The sequence below is a fragment of the Centruroides vittatus genome, unplaced genomic scaffold (genome assembly GCF_030686945.1).
Source record: "Centruroides vittatus isolate TY-2023 unplaced genomic scaffold, ASM3068694v2 contig_361, whole genome shotgun sequence".
Lineage (NCBI taxonomy): Eukaryota > Metazoa > Arthropoda > Arachnida > Scorpiones > Buthidae > Centruroides > Centruroides vittatus.
The window spans coordinates 2237182-2262226 of record NW_027122185.1 but is presented as its reverse complement, the minus strand read 5'-3'; the positions used below and the strand labels follow the sequence as shown (position 1 = coordinate 2262226).

Below are 25045 nucleotides of genomic sequence, written 5' to 3'. Positions count from 1 at the left end.
CAGCCTGTTAGAAGAGTACAACTAAACAGCAAGAGCAAAGATACAGGCATTTGTGGATGATGTTGTTCTAATGATAGTGAATAAGAATTGCAACAGGCTAGCAGAGGAAGGAAACACAGCCCTGGAGAAGATAAACAAGTGGAGTCAAACACATAAACTGGAAATAAATTATAAAAAATGTGAGATCCTGGTGTGTTCAAAAAAATTAGGAAGAGGACAACTTAAAAAAAAATTGGCATATATATCAATGGAAACAAAATCAAAAATGTGAACAAGATGAGATACCTGGGTATCATTTTTGACAGGGCACTCAGCTGGAAAGAACACATAAATAAAATCCACCAAAGAATGCTTGAGAAAAGCAACACACTCATGCAAATTTCTAGAAAGGTCTGGGGCTTGAACCACTGGTCAGCAAGATTGATATACAGAGCAGTGATTGAGCCTGCAATCCTATATGGTATACAGGTGTGGGGTGAACCAGCAAACAAAGTTGAAACGAAAAGAAAACTACAATCAATACAAAAGAAATTCATGATAAACATTTGCAAGGCTTACAGAACGGCCCCAACTGATGGACTGCTGGTTCTAGCAAATATCTTACCAATAGACTTCAGAGCCAAACAACTTGTGTGAGAATGATCCCTAATAAAGGAAGACATTAACAGATTAAACAACAAAGAAATAGAAGACAAAATCAAAAAGGGAAAATTACCATCAGACGGTGAACTCATTCAAGAAATAAAGGTTAACCAACTAGAAAAAGCAACGAAAAACATGGACACAATTAGACATCCAGCGGAAGAGAACAGTTAGAAAGCAGACATAGATCAAATACATAACAATCAGGGAGAACAATGGAAAATTTTTACAGATGGATCAAAGAATGCAGAAGGCTCTGGAGCTGAAATAGTCATATACAACCAAAAAAATTTTAAAACATACCAGGTGAGTTTAAAAATGGCTAAGTATTGCACGATTACTCAAGCAGAGCTCTGGGCAATCTTCAAGGCTTTGCAGCACATAGACAATAAACCCCCAGAGTTTTAAGGAACCAATAAAGGTATACACAGATAGCAGAGTCATAATCCACAGACTGAAAAATCAAAACAGAAGGTCACAACTGGCCAAGAAACTTATTGAATTGGCCCAGAAATTAAGCAAAAATAAAATAATAAAATTCCAGTGGATCCTTGGAAACGAGGGGAATGAGATGGCAAATAAGTTGGCAAAGAGGGCCACAATAAAAAATCTCCCAACAACATATAAAAGAATACCACTCACTATTGTCAAGAACAAAATCAAGGAAATAGTCGAACATCAATGACAAGAGGAGTGGGAACACTCCACAACTGGGAGAACTCTACAGATTCATACCAACAACCAACAACAGACAGATATACAGCCATCTGAGACCCAACTATGAGCTCACACAGTGTCTGCTAGGACATGGAAATTTCAATGCATATCTTTTCTGCTTCGGCAAAAAAACAATAATAAGTGCGACACTGATACCAACAAAACAGATGAGATGTCTCTCACTATCTCTATGAATGTAGTAGGTATGACAACCAACAAGAGAAATTCCAAACACAGTGTGTTATAGCTGGATTTAACTGGCCACCAAAAGAGAATGAATTGATTCAAAACAGAACCCTATATGGACATTTTTGCAACTTCATTAAAGCAACCAGAAAGCTATTGTCAACAAAGGAAAGAAGGAACGAAACTCAACAAGAAGATAACCCAATGAACAATGGATTGACACTGACATCTCAAGATGAGACTGGCAGACAGTCGGAATAGCATCTGGATCAATACAACAGAATTGATATTGTGTAAATAATGTAAATACTATCAAATTGTTTAAATGTTTACTTTCATAATTGCATTGTTGGCAAAGTAGCCACAAATGTAAATTTTTATATGTTTTTGTATTGTCATTTTGTTTATGTGTTTTTTTTTATAATGCCTGGTTTAGGCGACTCATGTGATCCCCCTGACTTCACCTTCTATCCTTCCCCTACTCTATGACTTTTATTCTTCATTCCTTTCATTTCCTTAAGGGCTAAGTTTGTCAGTAAGACAACAGCTCTCTTAAACTTTACCCTAAATAAAAAAAATATCCAATACTAATCTCTTTATCAAGTCAATTATCAAGTCAATTAACATTCAAATATTCTGAATGCAAATCACTCAATGACATATTACAAAACTAAGAAGAAAAATATTTAAAAATAAATAATTAATGTAAAATTTCACACCTGAAGGTTTCAGTAAACATATAAGTAAAATTATTTTACATCAATATTTAACAACCATTTTTCTGTTTAGTGATAATGTGATTCAGTGTGGACAATACAACGACATAATACACAAAAGAATGAATTTTAACCAATTAATACCAATTAATACAATGCCACTGTTCAAAAGTTATGTTTATCATACACAAATTAGATTGTATATAAAGACATTCATTAAAAGGGGCAGTCAAGTACAGTATCACATCACATCATACTTGACAATGTGCCATCATAAAATGCTTGCCATGCATATGATACATTCTTTTCCTCCTTGAAGTATTGATGTAAAATAATTTTACTTATAAATTTACTGTAAACTGCAGGCATGAAATTTCACACTAATTATTTATTTTTAAATATTTTTCTTCTTAGTTTTGTAATACACCATTGCTCAATTTGCATTCTGAATATTGGAATGTTATTTTACAGTTTATACATATCCAGTTTTCATCAGTAGAGAACGACATTCTGTATACATATTTTAATTATATATGCTATGTATACTTTTTGATATTTTCACATTCTTAATGCAAATTTGATGTTTTCATAATCCATCGTATTCGTCATTATATGATGACCATATTACCAGGAGGTACAGCCATTAGTACATACCACCTAATAGCAAACACCTCTAAACAGCGAATAGACCTCTTGGTCCCAATAGTGTCTGCTATTCAAAAGTTATACTGTATTTTGACATTTTTGTCAATCAAATTTCTTTAATATAAAAGAAAACAGATTGTTTAGATCTGCTTAGACAAAAACTAATATCAAACATATTACTTATTGAGGGGTAAAAGAAAAATGTTGTAATGTTGTTTCCCAAACTCTGTCTAGTTGAGTTGGTTTCCGTGTGTATCACGATTCGATGTAGTAGATTTAGGTTCGATGGAAGCACACCTCCACACAGGTTGACCTTTGGGAACTATTGGACATTACACTCTGTAGAGGGCTCAGTCGGCTTATAGAGTTGGCTCAACTATACAGTCTATCCAGTCTCCGCACTTACCCGTTATCAGAGGAGTTCACTCTCTCTATGCTCAACAGGCTTTTCAAGTGCCAGAGGCTACTGTATTATCAGTCTCTTGCCCTCCTCTCCTCCCTCTCCTGTTCACTCCACTATTTAAGGGTTTTCTGGATGGAAAACTTCCGACCAATCATAAACCGTTCTTTTGTGAACAGCTTACACTCAGGTCCACTGTTATCCGACAAGAATGGAGCTTACATTAATGTCCGCCACTTGTTTATGTTTAGTAATTTTTTTTTTTTATATGGCAAGCGGCCTATCATCTGACCACAGGTGGGTTCAATTGACAAAGTTGGCACTTCCTTTGTTTTCCCTCTGTTTACAAGTTAACACCTTACAAGTGGTATTTTACCTGACCGCAGTAGGTCCAATTGACAAGATTGTGTTTCTTTTGTTCCCTCTGATAAAAGGCCAATACTTTACAGTTAATTACCTAAATTACTGAGAATAGATTTTATACATATCACTAACATATAACATTTACTATTGCAAAAACCAAACATCTTTAATATATTTATTACTGATAACAAAGTAGAAAATGTTTTGTTCACATTTTCACAACAGTTCTTCTAAACATGAAGTAACCAAAAATACTTTTATTTTGCTTTGAATATGTAATTAATATAATTCTGATGTATCTATATTAAAGGAAGCAGCACAATACCTTTTTCTTATCAGACAGAGTTCTCATCCGGTCACCATAAATAAGATCAACATATTCTCCAGGATTTATATCATTTTTATCCTGTAAAAAATAATGATAATAATATCTCATATAGTTTATAGCAATATCTAAATTTAAAAATAATCTAATTGCATATACAAATATTAAAATAAGAAATTTTTATATATTAATGAGACACCTTAAAAATTTCATAATCATACTACAGGAAATCCTCATTAGTTTGAAATTAAAGGGACAAAATAAACATAACCTTAAAGTATCCGAGATTTACATATTTTTATAAAATATGCTGAATATTGCATCTGTTGTAATTTATTGAGCAAACAGAATATGGCTATGTATACAGAAAGGTATTTTTGTTAATTAATTTAATAATAATAATAATATCTCTCCCACAGTCACCACATGGTTGTGGCGGGAGAGCCCAGTAATTTTACTAAACCACAGAGTAATGCAGGCTGGAGCACAAGTTCCTGGTAAGGACACTCACACCAGTAAGGTCTATGGGGAGAAATGAAGCTAAGAGTGACCACACCCACATTCTGTGGAGATATTTATCATGGTAGTAACAAGATCTAAATATGATACCAGCTCAGACGTCGCCTGGGTTAACAAGGTCCATGTTCGTGGGTTAGGCAAAAACTCACGTTCGAAAAATAGACCACAGTCTCCCTTGGTTGCCAGTGGTGAAAGCAGCATCGGCCCAAGCATGGCTAATGCAATACTTTCCAACAAATGTGAGGAACCAACCTAGCCTTGGTGTTTCTGTGGCAATGCATCCACAGACCACAAAGGCTGGAAAACCACGACAACTAATGAAATGGACAATAGAAATGAATGAGTTTATCATCTGTACTTACTACACCATCACAAAACTCGAAACAAACATGACAGCATACAGACAACAACTACACCATAGATTCACACAACAATATCCTCACCTCACTGTGACCGAACAAAGAGTTGTTGATAAAAAAAAAAACAATTATACACAACAACCTTATCCCACAAAAACAACAGGTTGCTGATCAAATACATCAACACACAGAAACATTTAACATTCATGAAAATCAGTTAACCTGTCAGGATAATCTAGCAACAAGCACTGATTACATGTTTACCAGATTAGAGTTGTTCTTGGTCTATTGTTCTCTTATAGTATAAAGTCATTTCAATCTAAACAAATGATTTGACATATGCATATCACAGTTCAGACAATATTTTCACTTCAAATTTCAAATTAATTGAATTCCTTAACAAGTAAATCTCCATATCCCCAGCTGGGACAAATAGTATGGTTACAAATTAACTGGATTTCAAACTATCTGAGTTTGAATTAACAAGGATTTTCTGTATAATAAATTTCTTTTCACCACTAGAAATAGGATGGAATTTGAAAAAATATCTAAACTTAGTGTAAATTTTCATAATATCACATCAAATTTTCAACATTACATAATATCAATGAATAAACAATATGCAGACTTTTATGCTACACTATTATTTAGTTTTAGTTTCTTATAAAAATAAATTTATTTCACAAATATTTTTAAATTTTATTTATTTATTTTTATTGTAAGAATTACCATAATTACAGAAGTTTTAAGTTATGACTTTATTCGTAGTAATAAAAAGATGAACTAAAGAAAAATATTCTATTACATAAATGTATAGAAAATAATTAATTTAGCTTGAATCTTGCTATAACATAATAAATTAATACAATCACGTTAATGAAATTCTTGATAACCAGAAATAACAATAACAGTAATATTTATAATTGCTAAATTATATTGTAAATGGTAATAAAAAAAATGACAACTATAACATCATAGATTTTAAAAAATTTAGAACAATTACCTGATTAAATAAAAGCACTTCACACCATCGTAAGATATCTCTTAAATTAAATTCCCAAGAAGGCCCTTTCTCGCCCCATAATTTCTGAATTTGTATTTCTTCCACAATCTATAAAATATTTCATTTTTTAATTATATTATAACAATATAATAATAAAAAAATTTCAATATTACAATAGTATAGTATTTATAATTAAAACACGTTAAAAAATTCAAGTATTTTATAATTGTGATTTTAATAATTTCAAAATTAATCCTGAGAAAGTGCACAAATTTTATATTTGTGTATATTCTAAAACAAATTTTGTTTAAAATCTATTAAAGGAAATAATTTATATTAAAGTTAAATCTTTTCAATTATACTTGAAGAAAACATTTAAATTTTATTAAATTTATGATAAAAATCATTATTTTTTGTAGCACTTTAAAATCTAATAATTTGATTACAATCATAAAAATGTTTTTTAATTCACTTACTTTTTCATTAAAATTAATCATATTTAAAAGACTATAATGAGGAATTGTTGGAAACATGGTATGACTTATAAAAAATAAATCGGACGAATTCATTGGCTTTATGTATACCTAATATAAAAATATATATAATTAAACAAACAACAATAACAGATTATATTTAAATAAACTACTTCATACTGTCATTTAATTACAGTAGAGAATCATTTATCCGAACGCTTTCCAGTCGGACTGTGTCGTGCTGAATCAAACTTTTTTGATACTAGATTTACTTCTAAAGTATAATTTTTATGTTTTTATATTTTTCAATATATTTATTTTGTTTGTACAAAATAAAAAAATAATTTTTAATGATACAATAGCCTCGATTATTATTGTAAAAATTTTCATTAGGCTTAAAATCGACGAAAATTCAACACGAAGCCACACTCAACAGAGAAAAATTCAACATGAAGCGACACGCAACAGAGAAATATTTCAACATCGGATAGGTTAATATATTTTTTCGTACATAATCGGTTATCCGAACAAATCACTTATCCGAACAACCGCAGTCTCCAATTGATTCAGATAAATGACTCTCTACTGTAATTGTAAAAGCTTACTGTCCTTAAATTCTAATATTATTGTTAATTGTCTACTTGGACTTTACTTATTAATAAGACTTTATACTGGTGTTTAAAGATTGGTACAGTAATGAGTTAGTTCAGGAGAGAACAAAATTTCTTTATTATATCACCTGTAGTAATAATTTCTGAAATTATTACTACAAGTGATATAATAAGGAAATTTTGTTCTCTCCTGAACTAACTCATTACTGTACCAATCTTTAAACACCAGTATAAAGTCCTATTAATAAGTAAAGTCCAAGTAGACAATTAACAATAATATTAGACTCTCTACTGTATTTGGAAAATTTACTGAATATTTTATAAGCTTTAATTTAATGAAAAATCTGAGTATTCATTTTTTAAATTTTAACACAATGCATAATTTGATTTAAACCATCAATACTATCAAACTATTTTTAAAACATTTAAATTTTGATACAGCTTTGATATAAACAGAAACTGTATAAGAATCTATAAAAAAAATGTATATTACATAAAAATAGCTATAAAGCATTTGAAAGTAATCCAATTTTTTAAAATTAAATTTATATTAAAAATCTTTAGACAAAATAATGAATGTAATATTGTTACTCATAAATTAATAAAATATTTTATGGAAAAAATGATGGAAATTTCTATAAAAATTATTTTAACACTATCCATTACAATATATATTATTTAACTCCAATATATAGTCAAAATTAAATGATGTTAAAATAAAATAATGGTCTCAAGTCTCTTAATATGATAACCCCTAAAATAACTGGAATTTTACAGTAGTTAAGAATTAATTAATGTTGAACATTATACAAGAAAATAATTAATAAAAATAATTATCATGCAGCATCTTTACATATAAATTGTTTCATTATATGGCCAGTAAATCAATAGTGAAAAAGAGATACACGACTTCAGAGGTCGGAGAATGGTTTCCAATCTCGTTAAAAAGTCTTACCACAATAGCATATAACAAATATAGATGAGAGAAGCATTGCTGTATATGAAGACTATATAGAAAAGAATTAATGTTGAAAATTAATTGAAGAAATGTTTTTGACCTTGTGTAAAAGTCATCCTCAGATCAGAACAATTTTTGTTTCATCATTTTCTATCTTTTAAACTATTGCTTTTTTGTTCTAATCTGAAGATGACCTTTATACAAGATCAAAAACATTTGTTCAATTAATAAATTGGTGTTACTTACTGGATTAATTACACAGTGAACATCCAGTAATTCAGTATGTTATTTATGAATTAATGTTGACATTAAACTTTTATTTTTTCATAATCATTATTTCTATGCAAAGGTATAAATTTTATTTTTAACTCTTTGTAGGTCAATTGTTCAATTATTATAAATATTTCACTTTATTATAAATATTTTTTGTAAAACTTTAAAATCTAATAATTTGATTTCAATCATAAAAATGTTTTTTTAATTCACTTACTTTTTCATTAAAATTAATCATATTTAAAAGACTATAATGAGGAACTGTTGGAAACATGGTATGACTTATAAAAAATAAATCAGACGAATTCATTGGCTGTATGTATATCTAAGTTACCTAAGTTACTAAAATTGTTCATATTTGATAATTAAGCTTTTCACACAAAAGTTTAGTTATAAATTATATACCTGTGTAAATCGATTCAAGAAAGATCTAGGAAGTCCTTTACGAGCTCCTCCTTGTTTATAAGGATTCTGACAACCAAATATCCATGATCTTCCTTGCTGAACTTTAAAACTTCTTCCTAATTCTGGAATATATACTTCTCCTCGATGATCCAAACAAGCATTCAATCCCTCTAAAACTGACTGAGATGCTAAATTTAACTGTGAATAATTCATCATATTAAAAATTTACTTTATAATTGTAGTAACAATTAATATTATTCCAAAATTTTATATACCTCATCTAATAAAATCCAGCTTCCAGATTTTAATGCCTGTAATAAAGGGCCATCTCTCCATGCAAATATTCCACATTTACCTTCAACAGGCAAATCAGAGCCAAAAAGGTCTGATATATCCTGTAAATGTTTATAATTTTGAAATATTAACTTATTTTTTAACTGAAACAAAATAATAATTTTATGTAAATTACTTTATTACTTCAAATATAATGCACCTTTTTTTTTTTTTTTGCATATTTCCGTACTTATAGTCGGATATGTCTTAAATTAAATCTTAACATCAAATCTTTAAATTATCACACCCAGTTTTTTCTTTAAAAATTTCCATTTAAAAAATATAGACGAATCTTACATTTGAAATAATATAGTAATAAAAAAAAATTAGTTTTAAGTCAAAATTACAGTTTGCTCTGAAAGGTTAATTCTAATCAATTGATGTCCTGATGCTTTTGCTAATGCACAAACTAAAGACGTTTTTCCAACTCCAGGAATTCCTTCTAAAAGAATTGGCTTTGGAAGATACATTGCTCTAAGTAATCTTATAGCATTCAATTTAGTTGATTCAGATGATAAGGTATATTTTTTTTCTAAGTTACAATCTGTCTTCAGACCTATAAAAAATAAATTATATTTAATTATTATACATTAAACAAAAAATTTTTAAAGTTAAAATATGCTTTGCTATGTAAAATTCTCATTATTTTATATATTAACATATAAAATTATATTATAATTTTTACATTTTTGTTTTTATATAATATACACAAATATTTTGAGCAATTTTATAACTTTTATTATTTATCAAACAACTGCTTATGTTTACATATAAATCCAAATAAAATGTTTAACCATCTAATTTTTAAAAATTTCATTATTTAAATATTAAAATAAAATATATTCTAAATTCATTAAATCCAAATCATATTATAAAATTTTCAGCAAATTGAAGCATTCTTCAGTGAATTATTGTAAAATCTCATAAGCACTCACAAGATATAATCAAAATAATACGAGAAAGAATGGTCTTTGTTTCTTGAACTATGATAACCTCTCTTTGTCCTCTCTCAAACCGCTGAAAAAACAATCGATATGAATGTCCCCATTTTTGTGCTTCCTGGACTATGAAATACCATTTGATAAGATACGGCATGATAAACTACTTGAAATACTTATGTAACCTAGGTCTAGACAAAAATGAAATTAAGATCATTAAAGATGCATATTGGAATCAGAAAACAAAAGTTAGATTGGGAAATGAAGAATCTGAATGGATTGAAGTGAAAAGAGGGGTTAGATAGGGCTGTGTACTTTCACCAATCCTATATAATGTGTATACTGAGTACATAATGCGGGAGGCTCTGGAAGATAGAACAGAAGGTGTAAAGATTAATGGAATAAGCATTAACAATCTCAGATATGCAGATGACACAGTCATTCTTGCTACATCAGAAAAAGAACTACAAACACTGTTAAATGAACTAGTATCAAAAAGTGAAGAAATGGGACTCACAGTAAATACAAAGAAGACTAAGACAATGTGTATAAGTAAAGATAAGCACACAATAAAAATGAAATGCATGGGGGAGAACCTTGAACAAGTAGATAGTTTCTGTTATTTGGGGAAAAGATTCTATTCAGACAATAATGTATCAAAGGAAATCCAAAGCAGAATTGGACAAGCTAAAGACAAGTTTAACCAGATGAAAAACATTCTACATGAAAAGAAACTAAACCTACAATTAAGACTAAAAATGCTGAAATGCTACATTTGGCCCATTTCACTTTATGGATGTGAGGCATGGACACTACGAAAAGATAGGGAGAGGAAAATTGAGGCCTTTGAGATGTGGGCAATCAGAAGAATGTTGAAGATCAAGTGGACAAGCAAGACCACTAATGACAGGGTGTTTCAGATGGCTTCCCTCCCCTAGGAGAAGGCACGAGCAGAAGAAGAACACTATAACACAAGAAAACACTATAAGGAAATAGTGGAAAAGCTGAAAAACCTGAAGTTACAAGTTATTCTGCATCCTCTTTACAGTCCAGAGTTGGTATTATAAGATTTTAGTTGTTTTCAGAATTAAAGATAATATTGAAAGGTCAATATTTTCCACAAGATACTGAAGTTTAAATTGCTCTGTGGAAATGGATGAAAGAAAGTTTCATCCTATTGCATAGTTTTTCCATGCACAGAATCTAAAAATGAATTGAATATTTAGAAAAATATCATTGTAAATAATAATTTTTCAGTAAAAAGATTTTCAGTATTTTTTATAACTAGTCACATTATTCTATCTCTTCTCAAACTAATTCTATAGAAATGGAGACCTTATTTATCAATCAACCAATATACATTTTAGATCCTTCCATTTGTTTTCATTACATAGTCTCTAAATTACAAAATTATTGACACCATATTATAATAATAGAAATCTGCATTGTTTTCTTGAGTAGTCAAGTGTTTCATTTTATGCAAGAATATTTTTTGACCATTTTAGACAAGATTAAGTTACAGAAAATTCTTGAAATGGTGCATTGTTCCAAACATTATAGAATCAAGCAACAGTTTAAATTTAAATTAATATATAAATATTAAAATTAATCTAAATAAAACTTAATTACAAAACAAATCACAAACATTAATTAAAGTTTTACATCAAAAATTTTAAGCTTAAAGTATTAAAACGATAGTGTTCATCACATTTAAAATCTCTAAAATAAACAGTTGTGATAATCCGACTTTTCCCATATTTCGATCGTCAATGTCGTCATACTTGCTCAGTGGTTGTTGTCATCTACTACCTGAGAGAATCTCCTCTTACACTTTTCCTATGGCAAAAACGATACATTCCCATGATCTGCAGACCGCTTGGCCCGAAGATATCGAAACTGGCAGCTGAAGAGTCAGTCATTGCCAGTCCCTTGATAGTGAAAAGTCATCGCCAGCTCTCTGTCCCAAGATCTGCAAGTCACCACCCTTTTCAGATACGTCTGCCCATGAATATTTTATCTACTGGTTACCAGAACTGTTTCTTGATCCAAACCTTTCTTTCGTTCAACCAAGACCCTTCACAAGATCCTCGACAAGATCCTCTAAGATATTTATCACCACACGAATCTTATGTAAACTCTGTCTCTCGCGACAGTGGGAATTATCTAGACATATTTTAAGTTGCTTCATCGTTTAAGTCGTTATGGATATAAAATGTACAAAATGTTTAAAATTCTCCTTTAAAAATAAACGATTATTTAGTTAACCTAGCCTCTGCATGAGTCACTTCCTGCCCACTAACACACGGTGTAAGGAACTGAGTCCGAACCTTATTTTTTATTTTATTATTATTTCCGTTTTATTATCTTTTTGTTTGGGGTTTATGTTTATTTAGGACGAAGGTTCCCCACCACTCTCTTGTTAGTAATGAAAAATGAAGAAAAAACAACTCACGGAGAAATAAGCGCCATAGGAAACATCTTGCGCACTTGTGCTGCCCGGCGGAAGTAACAGTCCGCAGAAAAAAAATGGGGGGGAGTCCCCACAATCACTAGTAGAGAAATACTTGATAAACCGTCTTAAACATCCCAGAAAATTATGATAAATATTTTGTAAACGGTTTATAAGCTTTGTCGGAAACTTAAAGCTGCCAGAACAAAGTTAATGTTAGCAACTAAGTATGTAAATAAGAGGAGTAACCCAGCTCAAGTGTGACGTCACCTCACAGTATAAAACCCGTACGTTAACCGAAGAAGGAGAGGTGATTTCCAAATCGAGGTGACTGTGAGAGCAAGGTAAATTCGAAAGTGAAGTATTTTCTGATAGAAGTCCAGATTGATAATTGGACGATCCAAGGTGCTAAAGAGGAGTTCGATTGACGATTTGACGATATCGAAAGTATTGAGGAAATAGTTTCTTCGTATAGTGAGGTGACGGATAGACGTTTAATTAGTAAGAGATTTTGTTCATAGTTGCTAAGTATTTGATTTGTCGAATTTCAAAGGGAAATTACTATTAAGTTAAGCTAAGTTTATTGTCGGGTTGAATTTCGTTAATAAATTTTGTTTGGAATTATTGATATTTGTACGTAGTACGTTCTAGTTGCTAATTAAATATATTTGAACTTTTGATTTGACTTGATATTTATTGTTGTTATTACTAATTTTTCGGTGCACGCTTAAAAGCCCAGGCCTGGCAAACTAATCTCGAATCCGCGTAAAGTACCCGTTAGGTTAACGGAAGTTTTACCGACCGTAATTATAGTCGGTTTCCTAAGATACTAAAAAAAATAGTACTTTACAACGGTCTCCATCCTGAATCTGATTGCACATTCACATGACCGCTCACGTGACCTATTTCCTATTCCAACTGCCGTCGTGGCTTCTGTGTCAATTGGGACACGGTGGTGTCATTCCCGACAGGGCATCGAAGAGGTGCCGACCCTCCTGTCACACAGTGCTGGCTTCAGTTACAATTTGAAAATTAAATAATCTTCTTGGCTATAGTTCCAAGTTTAGCTACAGCTTTGCTATAGACAAAATTTTAAATTCAGAATTCATAACTTTACATTTAATTTAATACATATTAAATTATTGTCATGGTTTGATATATTTTATCTTTTAATATAGAATAACAAATTCCTATAAAAAACTTCAGACCTTTCTTCATACTTATATATAAAAATCAACACAATAAAGTACTTAAAAACTTTATCAAAAAACATTTTTTTATTGCTGTAACTCATAAAATTTTTTAAAGAAACAAATTAAAAGAGAGACATGTCATAAATCTGTAAGGATGGCATAAACATCAAATTTAAAAATTTGATTTAAAAATAATCAAGTCTTAAATATATCTGAAAACAAAATAAGTTTTGAATATAAAGGGTTACTGAATTTAACAAAGAATTGTATAAAATAACATAATATATAATATAATGGCCTTTTGTAAGCAAATGAAGCCTAGTTTTAGGAGAAGAGATGACACTCATATAGTGTAATGTGAGATTACCACCAGGGTGCAGAAAGTATGAATTTACTCTTTACACCATTTACTGGGCTCCGTTCTAAACGGCCTCTCTTATGTCCAGGATGGCTTCCTTAAGATTTTATATAACAGAAATCTGTGAAGATCTCCTGCAACAGGGACACCTTAGAGCCCCTGTGAATTAGTTTTCTCCTGACACCAGTTAACCTAGGAAATTAGCGGGTTAACACGCTTTAAACCTCGCAAAATAACGAGTGGGAGAGACGATGGGTAAGTTTGGAAAGACTAACTAAAATATGAGTCAGAGAACAGCATTATAAACAATAATAATTATATCTTTTAATCAAACAATAAAAATGAGTACAAAGAATAAATGTAACATATTCGACAGGAATTAGATTAAGATAGATATAGATCCAATCACCGAGAGAGAGAGTTTACAAAATGATCTACAATCATAATACCTCATATATTGATGAATCTAGATGGTTTCTATTGGCACATAAATTTAAGTTTTTATCTTCTACTTATATATTAGGACTCAATTCATAATTAATTTCATGCGGAATTATCGATGAGCTCCTATCTACTCATGGGAGATTTCCTTTCTCGATGTTTCTTACCACGGGAACTTCTCGGGAACTCTTCGATTTGGGTGCAAATTTCGATAATATTCTTGTGCTTTACCCAATCAAAACCTTTCAATCTTACATCATAATAGGGGTAAAACAAAGAGGTAAGACAATTGATGTCAATAAACTTTTTTCATTGATAAGGATCTTAAAATGGAACTCTATTTCCTTTGAAATGAAAAGGGGATGAAATCCTCTCCTTTCTAAAATCGATTACTTCATTTAAAAAATTCTTCAATATTTAATATAATAACATTCTTCAGATAGTACAATAAATTCTACAAACAATAGCATAAAACAAAAGGGTTTTCTAAAGTAACAACTTGGTAGTAATTAAGCTTATCGATGGTGAGGGGGAAAAGATTGGTGGGTGAGAAAGTTCCGTTAACATCTGCAAGGAAGTTCTAAATGGAAACGTCTTCCTTTCACAAATGTTAGTTTTAACATAAATAAAAATTATATTATTTTATTATATTCTTATATGTAATTATAATTAAATTATTAAGTTAATCTTAAGGTATATGGGGGAGAACAAAGGGAGAGACCTGACCCTCACAGTAACTTTACCTCATGTCAAAGAATATTTTCTTCCAAGTAATAAATACATTAAATACTAGATAACATTCAAAAGACCTGCACAACCTTGTTCTTTAACTTAAGGATGATTGCTAAAAGCAATTGAAAATGTCTGTTTTTCTCCATCATTGTGTTTCACAAACTGGATTTTTGATTGTGTAAGTCTTATAAATATTTTTTTCCACAATTAATCTTAAATACAGATCAATATTAGAAAATAAAATGAAAAAATAAATAATACAAAATAATTTTTTGTTTCTTATTAGTGTTATTTGAACAACAAAATTTTGCGATATTTTAAAATTTCAATACCATGTGGCTCTAAGTTCAACTAGAGAAAAAAAATCTCATATATTCAAAAAAATTTAAGCAAATATGTGAGATTTTTATGGAATTAGGTTCTTAAGTAAAAGTACAATAGTCTCTATAGCCCATCCATCACTCAGTTTGAAATGTCCAGTAATCCAACACTCTGCAGGGCAGTGCACATGAAATTTTTGTTACCCCTTGTCAATGTATGTGACAGAGAGAGACTGATGTACATATATAGTGTCAGTCTCCAGTTGTTTATTGCATGTGCAATCAGCAAAATAGTCACAAATGTGATTAATACAATAAACTAACAAGTTTATTGCATTGCACTGTAAACCAAATGCATTTTTTACTGTATAGTACATACATACATACAAAATCCAGTAATCTGACACTTGCTAGTCCAATATATTTCACAGTACAGATACCCTACTGTAGTTACATAGTTAACATCTAAATAATTATCTTAAACTCCAACCAAATGCCGAATCCTATCGGGCTAGATATGGCTAAATACTAAATAAATTATGAAACCAATGATAGAACTCAGCATTTGGTTGGAGTTTCTAGTATATCGGGGCTAGCAATGTTATTTATATAATTATCTTATTTATCCATCTTAATTAATATCTTATATTTTATATAAAATGATATAAATGAACTTACCCATTGGTATATAAAATGGTTCTATTCCAAACCATTTCTGATCAAGTGTTACTTCAGCACTATTTTTAAAATCAAATGATAAGAATTCCGTTTCATTTAAAAATTTCTTCATTTGTTTCTCTAAAAATTTTACACTGATATCATATGCACATTTTATTTGATGAGAATTACTATCACTTGTCATTCCTTAAAAAAAAAAAAAAAATAGGCAAAAAACATTAAAGGATAGAAAAATAGCATAGTATTAATTCTCAGATAATAACATACCAGAACCAAGACTATCCAAAATTACAAGGCAAGCTCCATGAATATAAGCATGTGATAAATTAATTTCAGCTATATTGGAATTTTTACTTGTTGAATAATTGATAAAATTTACCCAAGATAAAATATCACGAATACTCAAAGAATATCTGTAATAAATTTTAAAAAATTTAGTAAAGTTGTAGCAGTCTGAAACATATAGATTTTAAATATTATTCAATAACTCCAGATAAAAAAATATCAAGATTTATTGCTTGAATTATACAAAGTTAGCAATAATTACAAGGGTGGTTCAGCTTCTATCTGGAGTCTCAGTAAAGGCAATGGAACTGTGTGTGTTACATAGAGAAAAAAAACATAAGTTGGGACTAAGTATTCCCTGCTCCATAAACTGACATTTTTCCCATCATTTTAGCAATGTTATGCTTTCAGAATAGAAGTATTTTGACTGGTGTTGGAGCCAATGCATGATAAACTCTCTGACATCAGAGAGTTCTTCTTGTGGTGGCTCTTGTCACCCAAAACATCCTTTAAAGGGTCAAGAAGATGGTAATTCAATGGTGATAGATTTGAACTGTAGGCTGGGTAATCCAGAATTTACTAACAAAAATCTATTGATTGCCTCCACTAAGCACAATGTCATACTCTGACACCAGTCAAAGTAATTCTATTCTGCAAGCATGCCATTGTTGCCAAAATGAAAGAAGTGTCAATATGTGAAAAAAGAGTATCTAGAAAAAAACAAATAAATTGGGGATACATAGTATACATAGCTCCACTGCCATATAATTCATGATAAAAGTTGAACCTCCCTTGTATTTATAATAAGCAAACATCTTCAGCCATCTCATTTAAATGACTAAAAATATTTGTTCATTGTAAGTAATTACTGTTTGATTATAAAATTTTCAAATTCATTAACTAAAAAAATAAAGCATAAAGTTTCAACAGAAAATTTTAATCGTCAAACATTTTTTACCTTATTTAAAGGCCATCTTTAGGCTACATAGAATCAAATAATTGAACCACTTAACAGCTTTTAGTGAAACATAAATAAATATATATGAATATATGTATAAATAAATGTATAATCAACACACTAATCATTCCAGAACATATCAGGGCACTGCCCTGATACTTTATTAAAGCAGCCCATGTACTTTGTAAACATGTATGTTGGTCCAAGGTAGATATCTTTAAAATTATATAACTAACCTGTAACCAAAATCATTATTTCTGAACCATTCCAAAAACTCCATCATTATTTTGCCAAAACATTTCTTTCTTTCATTTGTAATGATTGGATGTTTAATATTATGTTTAATAATATTAATGATGTCTTCTTTCTCAGTTGTATTTGGACACCAAATTTCTGTAAAGCGATTTCTCAATGCAGGAGAGAGCTAGATTCGAAATTCAAAATTATTAAAATTATAAAACTTACATTATGTATTTATATTAAAATAAAATAAAATGCTAATATTTTTAAAAGTTATAAACATATTACATCAGTAGATAAAGTGTATCTGAAAATTAAGTAAGTCTTTCAGAAAAAATATAAATATTTTGTATACTAGAAACAATAGTTTACACAACTTTTGAAACTAATTTATAATTCTAAAGATTTATGAGGGGCAAGTATAATATTGTTTCTATAAGTTCTAACTAATTTTCCAAGTATATTTTTAAATCTGTGAGTATCTTCACTATTTTATTTTATTTGTTTAGTGAAATTGTCTTGCTTATTTTGAATAGTTACAGAATGATATAAGAATAACAAGTAAAACAGCAAAGCTGTATTTGGGACAAGACTATGTTTCGGAGACTCACTACTAAGCAGGATCACTTTGACGCTCGAGGGGGGTCTTGTTCTCATTTTCCAATCTTTTTTGGTATTGCTGGTTTTGAGTGTGATTGTTCAAACTTTGCTGGTCTTGGCCATGACCACAAGGTTGTTCACAATGTATTTTCGGTGAAATTAACCTATCCAATTTCAAAATTTATCTCCATTGCGTGTCACCCCAGGTTGAATTTTTGTCAATGCCTAATGAAAATTTCCCATTTTTGAAAAAATAATCCTGGCTATTGTATCCAGTGGCGTAGCGTAGTGGGGGCGGCAGGGGCAGCACTTTTAGGGGCGGCAAAATTTCACAATAAATAATAATAATATCTTGTAAAAATTTGAACCTGTACAATACACAATAATGATGATTGTTCTTGATGAAAAGTTCTTTAGAATTACTGTATATTTTAGTCTTTTAAATTGAGATACCTAAATAAGGGGGCAGCAAAATTTTCTTCTGCCCCGGGCGGCTGACACCCACGCTACACCACTGATTGTATCATTCAAAATTATTTTTTATTTTGCACAAACAATATATATATATATATAATATATATACTAGCTGACCCGGCCACACGTTGTTGTGGCTCAAAATGTATCTATTATAAATGTATAACACTTCCCCGTGGGGGGAATTTCAAAAAATCCCTTCTTAGTGTACATTCTCTTGACGTACCCTATTAAAACGCAATCAAAAACGCATCTAAAATAGTATAATAAAAGCCGAGTTCTTCACAGTAAGCCTTAATCCCGTCACTTTTCCGCTGGGGAATATCGAAAAATCTCTTTTTAGTGTATATTCTGTTGACGTAATCTATTAAAACACAATTAAAAACGCAAAAAAACGCATGTAAAATAGTATAATAGAAGCCGAGTTCTTCACGGTAAGCCTTAATCCCGTCCATCTCCCCCCCACTGGGGGGAATTTCGACATGTATATTATATAAAAACACGTGCGTATTCGAATGCAACGTTGTGTCAAAATTTCAAAGGAATCGGTAGGAACAAACGAACGTTATATTTTATTTATATTAATATTTATATTAAGTAATAATTTTAATAAAATAGGAATAATTAATAGTTATTCTCCTAACCTCACTCAGACTCTATTACACTGTAAGACAACAACACCTTGATGCTGAGAACCTTTAACTTTAATCATAAACAAACGTTTTCGGCCCATTCCATGGCCATCGTCAGGCTAACAACATTCGAATACTGTTCCGAATAACCAATTTCAAATTTAAATAAAATACAAAAGAACTCACGCGCGATGCTAAACAACGTAAACTAAAACTAATATAAACAACATAGAAAAGAACAAACGAACGTTATATATTATTTATATAGATAGATAGAAAATGATCTGCTTCAGTCCATTCTCACAGAAAAGCATAATGCCTGACAGAAAAGCAAACTTAGTTCGTCGGAAGGTAGCGCCATCTGTTGGACATAAAAGCCTTAATTTATATATAAATATATTTTTGAAAGGGGGGAGATGGTGTAGGGGTATGAAAAATAGATAGTAGCCGATTCTCAGACCTACTGAATATGCATATGAAATTTGGTAAAAATCGGTAAAGCCGTTTCGGAGGAGTTTGGTAACTAACATTGTGACACGAGAATTTTATATATAAGATATTAACAAATATAAAAAGAAAACAAATTATATTTCAGAAGTTAGTTTTAATATAAACTTATAAAATTATAACGACTAACGCCATCTACTTTCGAAAACGTTCCGATGCTGAAACGAGATATCTCGGGTCAACCGGTCAAGGTCAGCACGAGGCGACTAATGATATGTCGGGAATAACACGGGACAGTTAAATGGGTTTTTTCAAGATTCGTTTGTCAAAATTTGATTTAGCAACATTCACATTTCTAACTTCCCAACGAGCAACGCATGAGCAAATCTCTCACTACTGCCTGTTTGTAGAGAGTGTCACCATTTTGTATTTTATTTTGACTTAGTTCTCAGTTCCCTGAGTACCTACAAGTCTGGTTTTTTTATGCATGCATGATTTGGGCACTTAATACTTTGTGCCAAATTGCAACTCTTGACATGTACTCCTTCATACCTCTAAGCTGGTAAACCACCGGCAGTACAATTTCATAAACAAGACATAGTCTTGTCAATACCAGTTGATTTTGCTTAATTGAGACTCAGCATCATTGAGACATTTTACTTTACACGAGCACAGTATTCAAAAGATAAGATCCTCGAGACTAAGCTTCCTCTAAATCCTTTTTATTAACCAGTGAAATAAAAACACACAAGAGCTTAACTACACATGCATACAATCAAACTTTCAGTTAAACAGAGAGAGAAAGATAATTTTAGCAGGTCTATGTATTAGCAGCAAACATCTGAATCACAAAAATATGAAGATAAGTCTTTGGTATTTAAAAGTTTGAAGCACTGCCCAAACTTTACAATGAACAGTACAATGTGCACTATTATCAAAAAGATAACTGAGATCTGAATAAGCTAAGCTTCTTACATTCTTCTGGATCATTCAATGGAATTTGAATAAGAATTCATATTCCATTGAATGATTCAATAAAGACTGATCTCGTTATCTTGAAAATTGGTATAATTTTTTCAATCTCTTTTCAGATTCCTCTATAAGTTTTATTCTTGGTGATAGACATTCAGGCCATGCACTACTTTGATTAAACAAAGAATTGCCATTTTTGGGAATTATCCAGGAGCTGACCTTTTTCCCAGGGATACACTTCTCTTCTATTTCTCATCTCTCTCATGTTACATCTAATGTTTAATTACTTAAGAGTCTAATCATCAAATTCCAAATAAATAACTTGTAAAATTATTCATGCTTTTTACTAACCTTGTGCTTGACAAATTTTAACCAACCAATGTTTTGCTACAGCCAAATTATTTATCTACAAGCCAGATTATTTTCAGGCTATAATTAAACTAATTATTAAATAATCAGCTTATATAATTTTATTATTCAATAAATAGCTTAATTATAGCATGATTGTCTATATATAGATGTTTGCTATTAGAAAATCAGGCTTTAGTTATTTATACACAGCTTTACAAATCAAAAATAAAAACCTAGGCGACTTTACATTCGTAAAAAATATTAGAATTATTATCTTGTAATTTATTTCATATTATTGATTACATTAAGAGAAATTTGGTAAAAAAGTTAAAATATTCCTTAAATAAACATTTCTAAATATTCTAATACCATAGATTTATATGTTTAAAAATCATAATTATTAGTGAGATGTATAATAATTTTTAAACTAAAAACAAATTCATCAAATAAATGTTAAAATTTGGTATAAAATTTAAAAAAAAAAAACTGAAAAAGTTACATGCTTACTTCTTTTTTTCCAAAATCTCCTCCAGGATTCATCGTTGCTAAAAACTGAAAACCATCTTTAGCTGTAACAATTATTTCCTGTAAATTGTTTTCAGAATTTCCTTTTTCAGCTAGTAGGAGAGTACATTCTGGTTCTAAAACACTATTTAATCTTTCTAATACAGAATCATCAGCAAGAGATATTTCATCAGCTAAAAATATATTTCCTGTCTTCATTGATAATGTTAATGGACCATCTACCCATTCAAATAATTTTTGGGAATCCTAATAAATGCAATTGTAAATTTTTTCAAATTAAAATAATTAAATTTTAATTCTAAATTATCCTAAGAAATTAAAAATATTTAATAATAAATACCTCATTTGTTTTTAGGTGTCGAACTGGTCGTAAACCTCCAAGAAAATCTGCACTTTCTGAGTGCATATGACAATTAAGTGAATACAAAGTTCTATTTGTCAAAGATGCAAGTAACTGGCATATTGTTGTTTTTCCACAACTAAAAAATATTTAATATAAACTAAATTTAATACATGTAAATACTTTAATTATATAATATATTAATGACTACAGTTGATTGATACTATCATACAGACATATTCAAATAAGTACCTTTTTTTAAAAAAACATTTACATGAATAATTTTACAATTGGCATTTACTTCTAAAATATTACAGATAATCCTCGTTAATTGAAATCAGATATGTGGTTTTGTATTTATTACTGTCTGAAGTGTTCTTAAAATATTAATAATTTTCTAGTTCAAACATTTTTAATTTCAATTTTGGAAATTAATAGTAATATTTATATAAATAGAAATTCTAACCTCAATATTTAAAATTTGAAATATTTAACATATCTTTTTCTATAATACAGCTAATCCACAGTAGATTAATAGTAAACACACACAACAAACCAATACCAGCAAATATGAAATTAATAAATAAACAAATATTTACTATTGTTTTCATCCATTTAAAACAGACATCGCCCAGTTTTAAGTTTACGTCACTACATTGTGTCTTCGAAAGAAAAGAAAAGAAACTTGTAAATTGTTTTTATAATGTGTTCGATTTTAATGTAGCTGTTTTGTTCTGTGTTATGTGTTTGATGATGTCTGTTTTAAATGGATGAAAACAATAGTAAATATTTATTTATTAATTTCATATTTGCTGGTATTGGTTTGTTGTGTGTGTTTATTCTATCCCAGTATTGGAGAGTTATTGATAGATTAATAGTATATGATTTACAAACAAACCAAAAAATTAAATGCACCAATAGAAAGTATTCATAAAACTTTACAGCTCTATATAAAGTGTCGAGTGAAGTCGAATTAAATTACCAGATATAGTCGACACAATTAGAGTTTGCCCTTGGGTTGGTTCATTTTTGTGTCTTTAAGGGGTAATAGAATTGTTTACAAATGCACATATACTCCTTTTGGCTTCACTGAATCTTGAAAAGGGGTCAAGTGTTTGTGGACAGTCCATGAGTATATTCATAAACAATTCTATCATCCCTTAAAGATGTAAAAATAAACCAACCAAAGGGCCAACTGCAGTTACGTCAACTATATATACAAAGCAGGCTCTTGTATTTAGTGTAATTACAGATGACTAGATGTCAGTATTTTAAATTTTTATTTTATACGGGCTTATATTGTTTTGTAATATTTTGTGTAGTATGGGCCACAGGTTACCCATCCTTGGTCTATAGAATAAGATACACTCAAAAATGAAAATTGATCTTTCTAATTAAGATACCTTTTTATAATTGCATCACATTTATTTACAACTTAATGTCATTAAGGAAAAATAACTTTTCTAATAAAGTTATAATTTATTAATATAATAATGTAAAAAAACTAAAAATAAACTAACAATGAGTGTGAAAAACATACCCAGTTTCTCCAACAAGTAAAACAGGTTCACCAAATTTCATTGCTTGACTGACAAGAATAGCTAATCTTTTCATATTAGAAGTCCATACTATATGACTAAATTCTTCTGGTAAAGTATCACTTTTTAAATCAAACAAAACTTTTGATATTTCATTATCTACACCATTTCCATTTGTAAAAAGTAATTTTGGTTTAATTTTACAATGCATGCATTTTTCAATTACTTCTTGGATAACATCGGCTTCTTCTTGTTTTCGAACACGTCCTGCTAGCAACAAATAACCTAACAACAAAAATACAAATTATCAAAATATTATGAAATTATAATGGATATATATTGTATATTTTAAATAAATAACCAAACATTGGGAAACTGCTTCAATATTCTACAACTGATTTAACCCAAGTAACTTTCACAACTTGGAAACAGAGATTGGTAGTGTGAAAAAACAGTTTAATTAAATGATGATCCCAGCACAGAACATTGAGAGTTTTACAAAAAAATTAGAGAAAGTATAAAGATTATGAAAAGAAAAAACAAAATAAAAATGGAAGAAAGAGTAGAGTAAGAAAAGAATGAAAGAAATGGTAAACTATATGTGTATACATATATAAAATTTGAAGAGATACATTAAAAAAAAGTAAAAAAAAAATTTGATTTTAAAGAATGTACAGTGGTGCCATGTACTTCAAATTTAAATCATTCCAGGAGGCCATTTGAACTCTGAATTGTTGGAAGTCAGAATAAATTTTTTTCATTAAAAATAATGGAAAGTGAATTAATTCATTCCCAGACCCTAAACAATACCCATTTTGATAAACTTAAAACAGCAAATACCCTAATTTAAGATAAAAATAATGTAATTAAAAGCCCTAATAATAAATTTAAATATAAAAGCAATAAATAAAATATGTAAATAGAATATAATAAAATGAAAATTGCATGTGCTGATCACACACAGTCAACCATCTTAAACATGGCTGCCAGATCTGCTACATATGTACTGCTTTCATGCTTTGCCATAAGTTCCTTTTTCATCTCAATTGTCAATATTACCGTATTTTACGGACTATAAGACGCACTTTTTTCTTCAAAAAATTGCTTCCAAAATTCAGGTGCATCTTATAGTCTGTAGCGTCTTATAGGTATTTTTTTTAAAAAAATTGTTTAAAAATTAAGGTGCGTCTTATAGTCCATAGTGTCTTATAGTCCGTAAAATATGGTATAACCTTCCTCTTATTTTTAGATTTCATTGCTTCCACATACTTCTTGTATGCCATGGTTAATAAGTAAAGATGATATTGGGTTGAACAGAAAGTTTTTGCATATTGTTAACAGCTATCCATTACTTAACATAGATGTGTGATTTAATTATAACAGTTGTGAAATTTAATGCAATATTGCTAATTTGAGATTGTATTTTTTGTTCAGAAGCTTGTTTTATGATTTCAATGCATTTTTCACTGAACATGCAGTTTAAACTTTAAAGCATCATTTGAACTCTGAAGCAAATTTTTGTCAAAATTGGCATTTGAACTCTGAAGTATTTGAAGTACAAATAACCAATGTATACATAAAATCTTCACTTAACATCAATAGGAAGCTGCAATGTTAAGCAAAACAACTTATAGTAATATCAAATG

At 29.8% G+C, this 25045-nt stretch overlaps 1 protein-coding gene across 1 annotated transcript in view; it reads right to left on the bottom strand.

Moving 5' to 3' along the window:
- Positions 1-25045, bottom strand: part of LOC136975022 (midasin) — a 234672-nt gene that overhangs the window by 150928 nt on the left and 58699 nt on the right. The window contains exons 28-39 of the mRNA XM_067270012.1: positions 23402-23684; positions 21862-22000; positions 21504-21767; positions 17517-17704; positions 16305-16450; positions 16038-16223; positions 9276-9484; positions 8871-8990; positions 8596-8793; positions 8408-8515; positions 5876-5983; positions 3995-4075 (exon numbers count right to left, since the gene is read on the bottom strand). Of these exons, the coding sequence (XP_067126113.1) occupies positions 3995-4075; positions 5876-5983; positions 8408-8515; positions 8596-8793; positions 8871-8990; positions 9276-9484; positions 16038-16223; positions 16305-16450; positions 17517-17704; positions 21504-21767; positions 21862-22000; positions 23402-23684 (2030 nt within the window). The remainder of the gene's footprint in view (positions 1-3994; positions 4076-5875; positions 5984-8407; positions 8516-8595; positions 8794-8870; positions 8991-9275; positions 9485-16037; positions 16224-16304; positions 16451-17516; positions 17705-21503; positions 21768-21861; positions 22001-23401; positions 23685-25045) is intronic.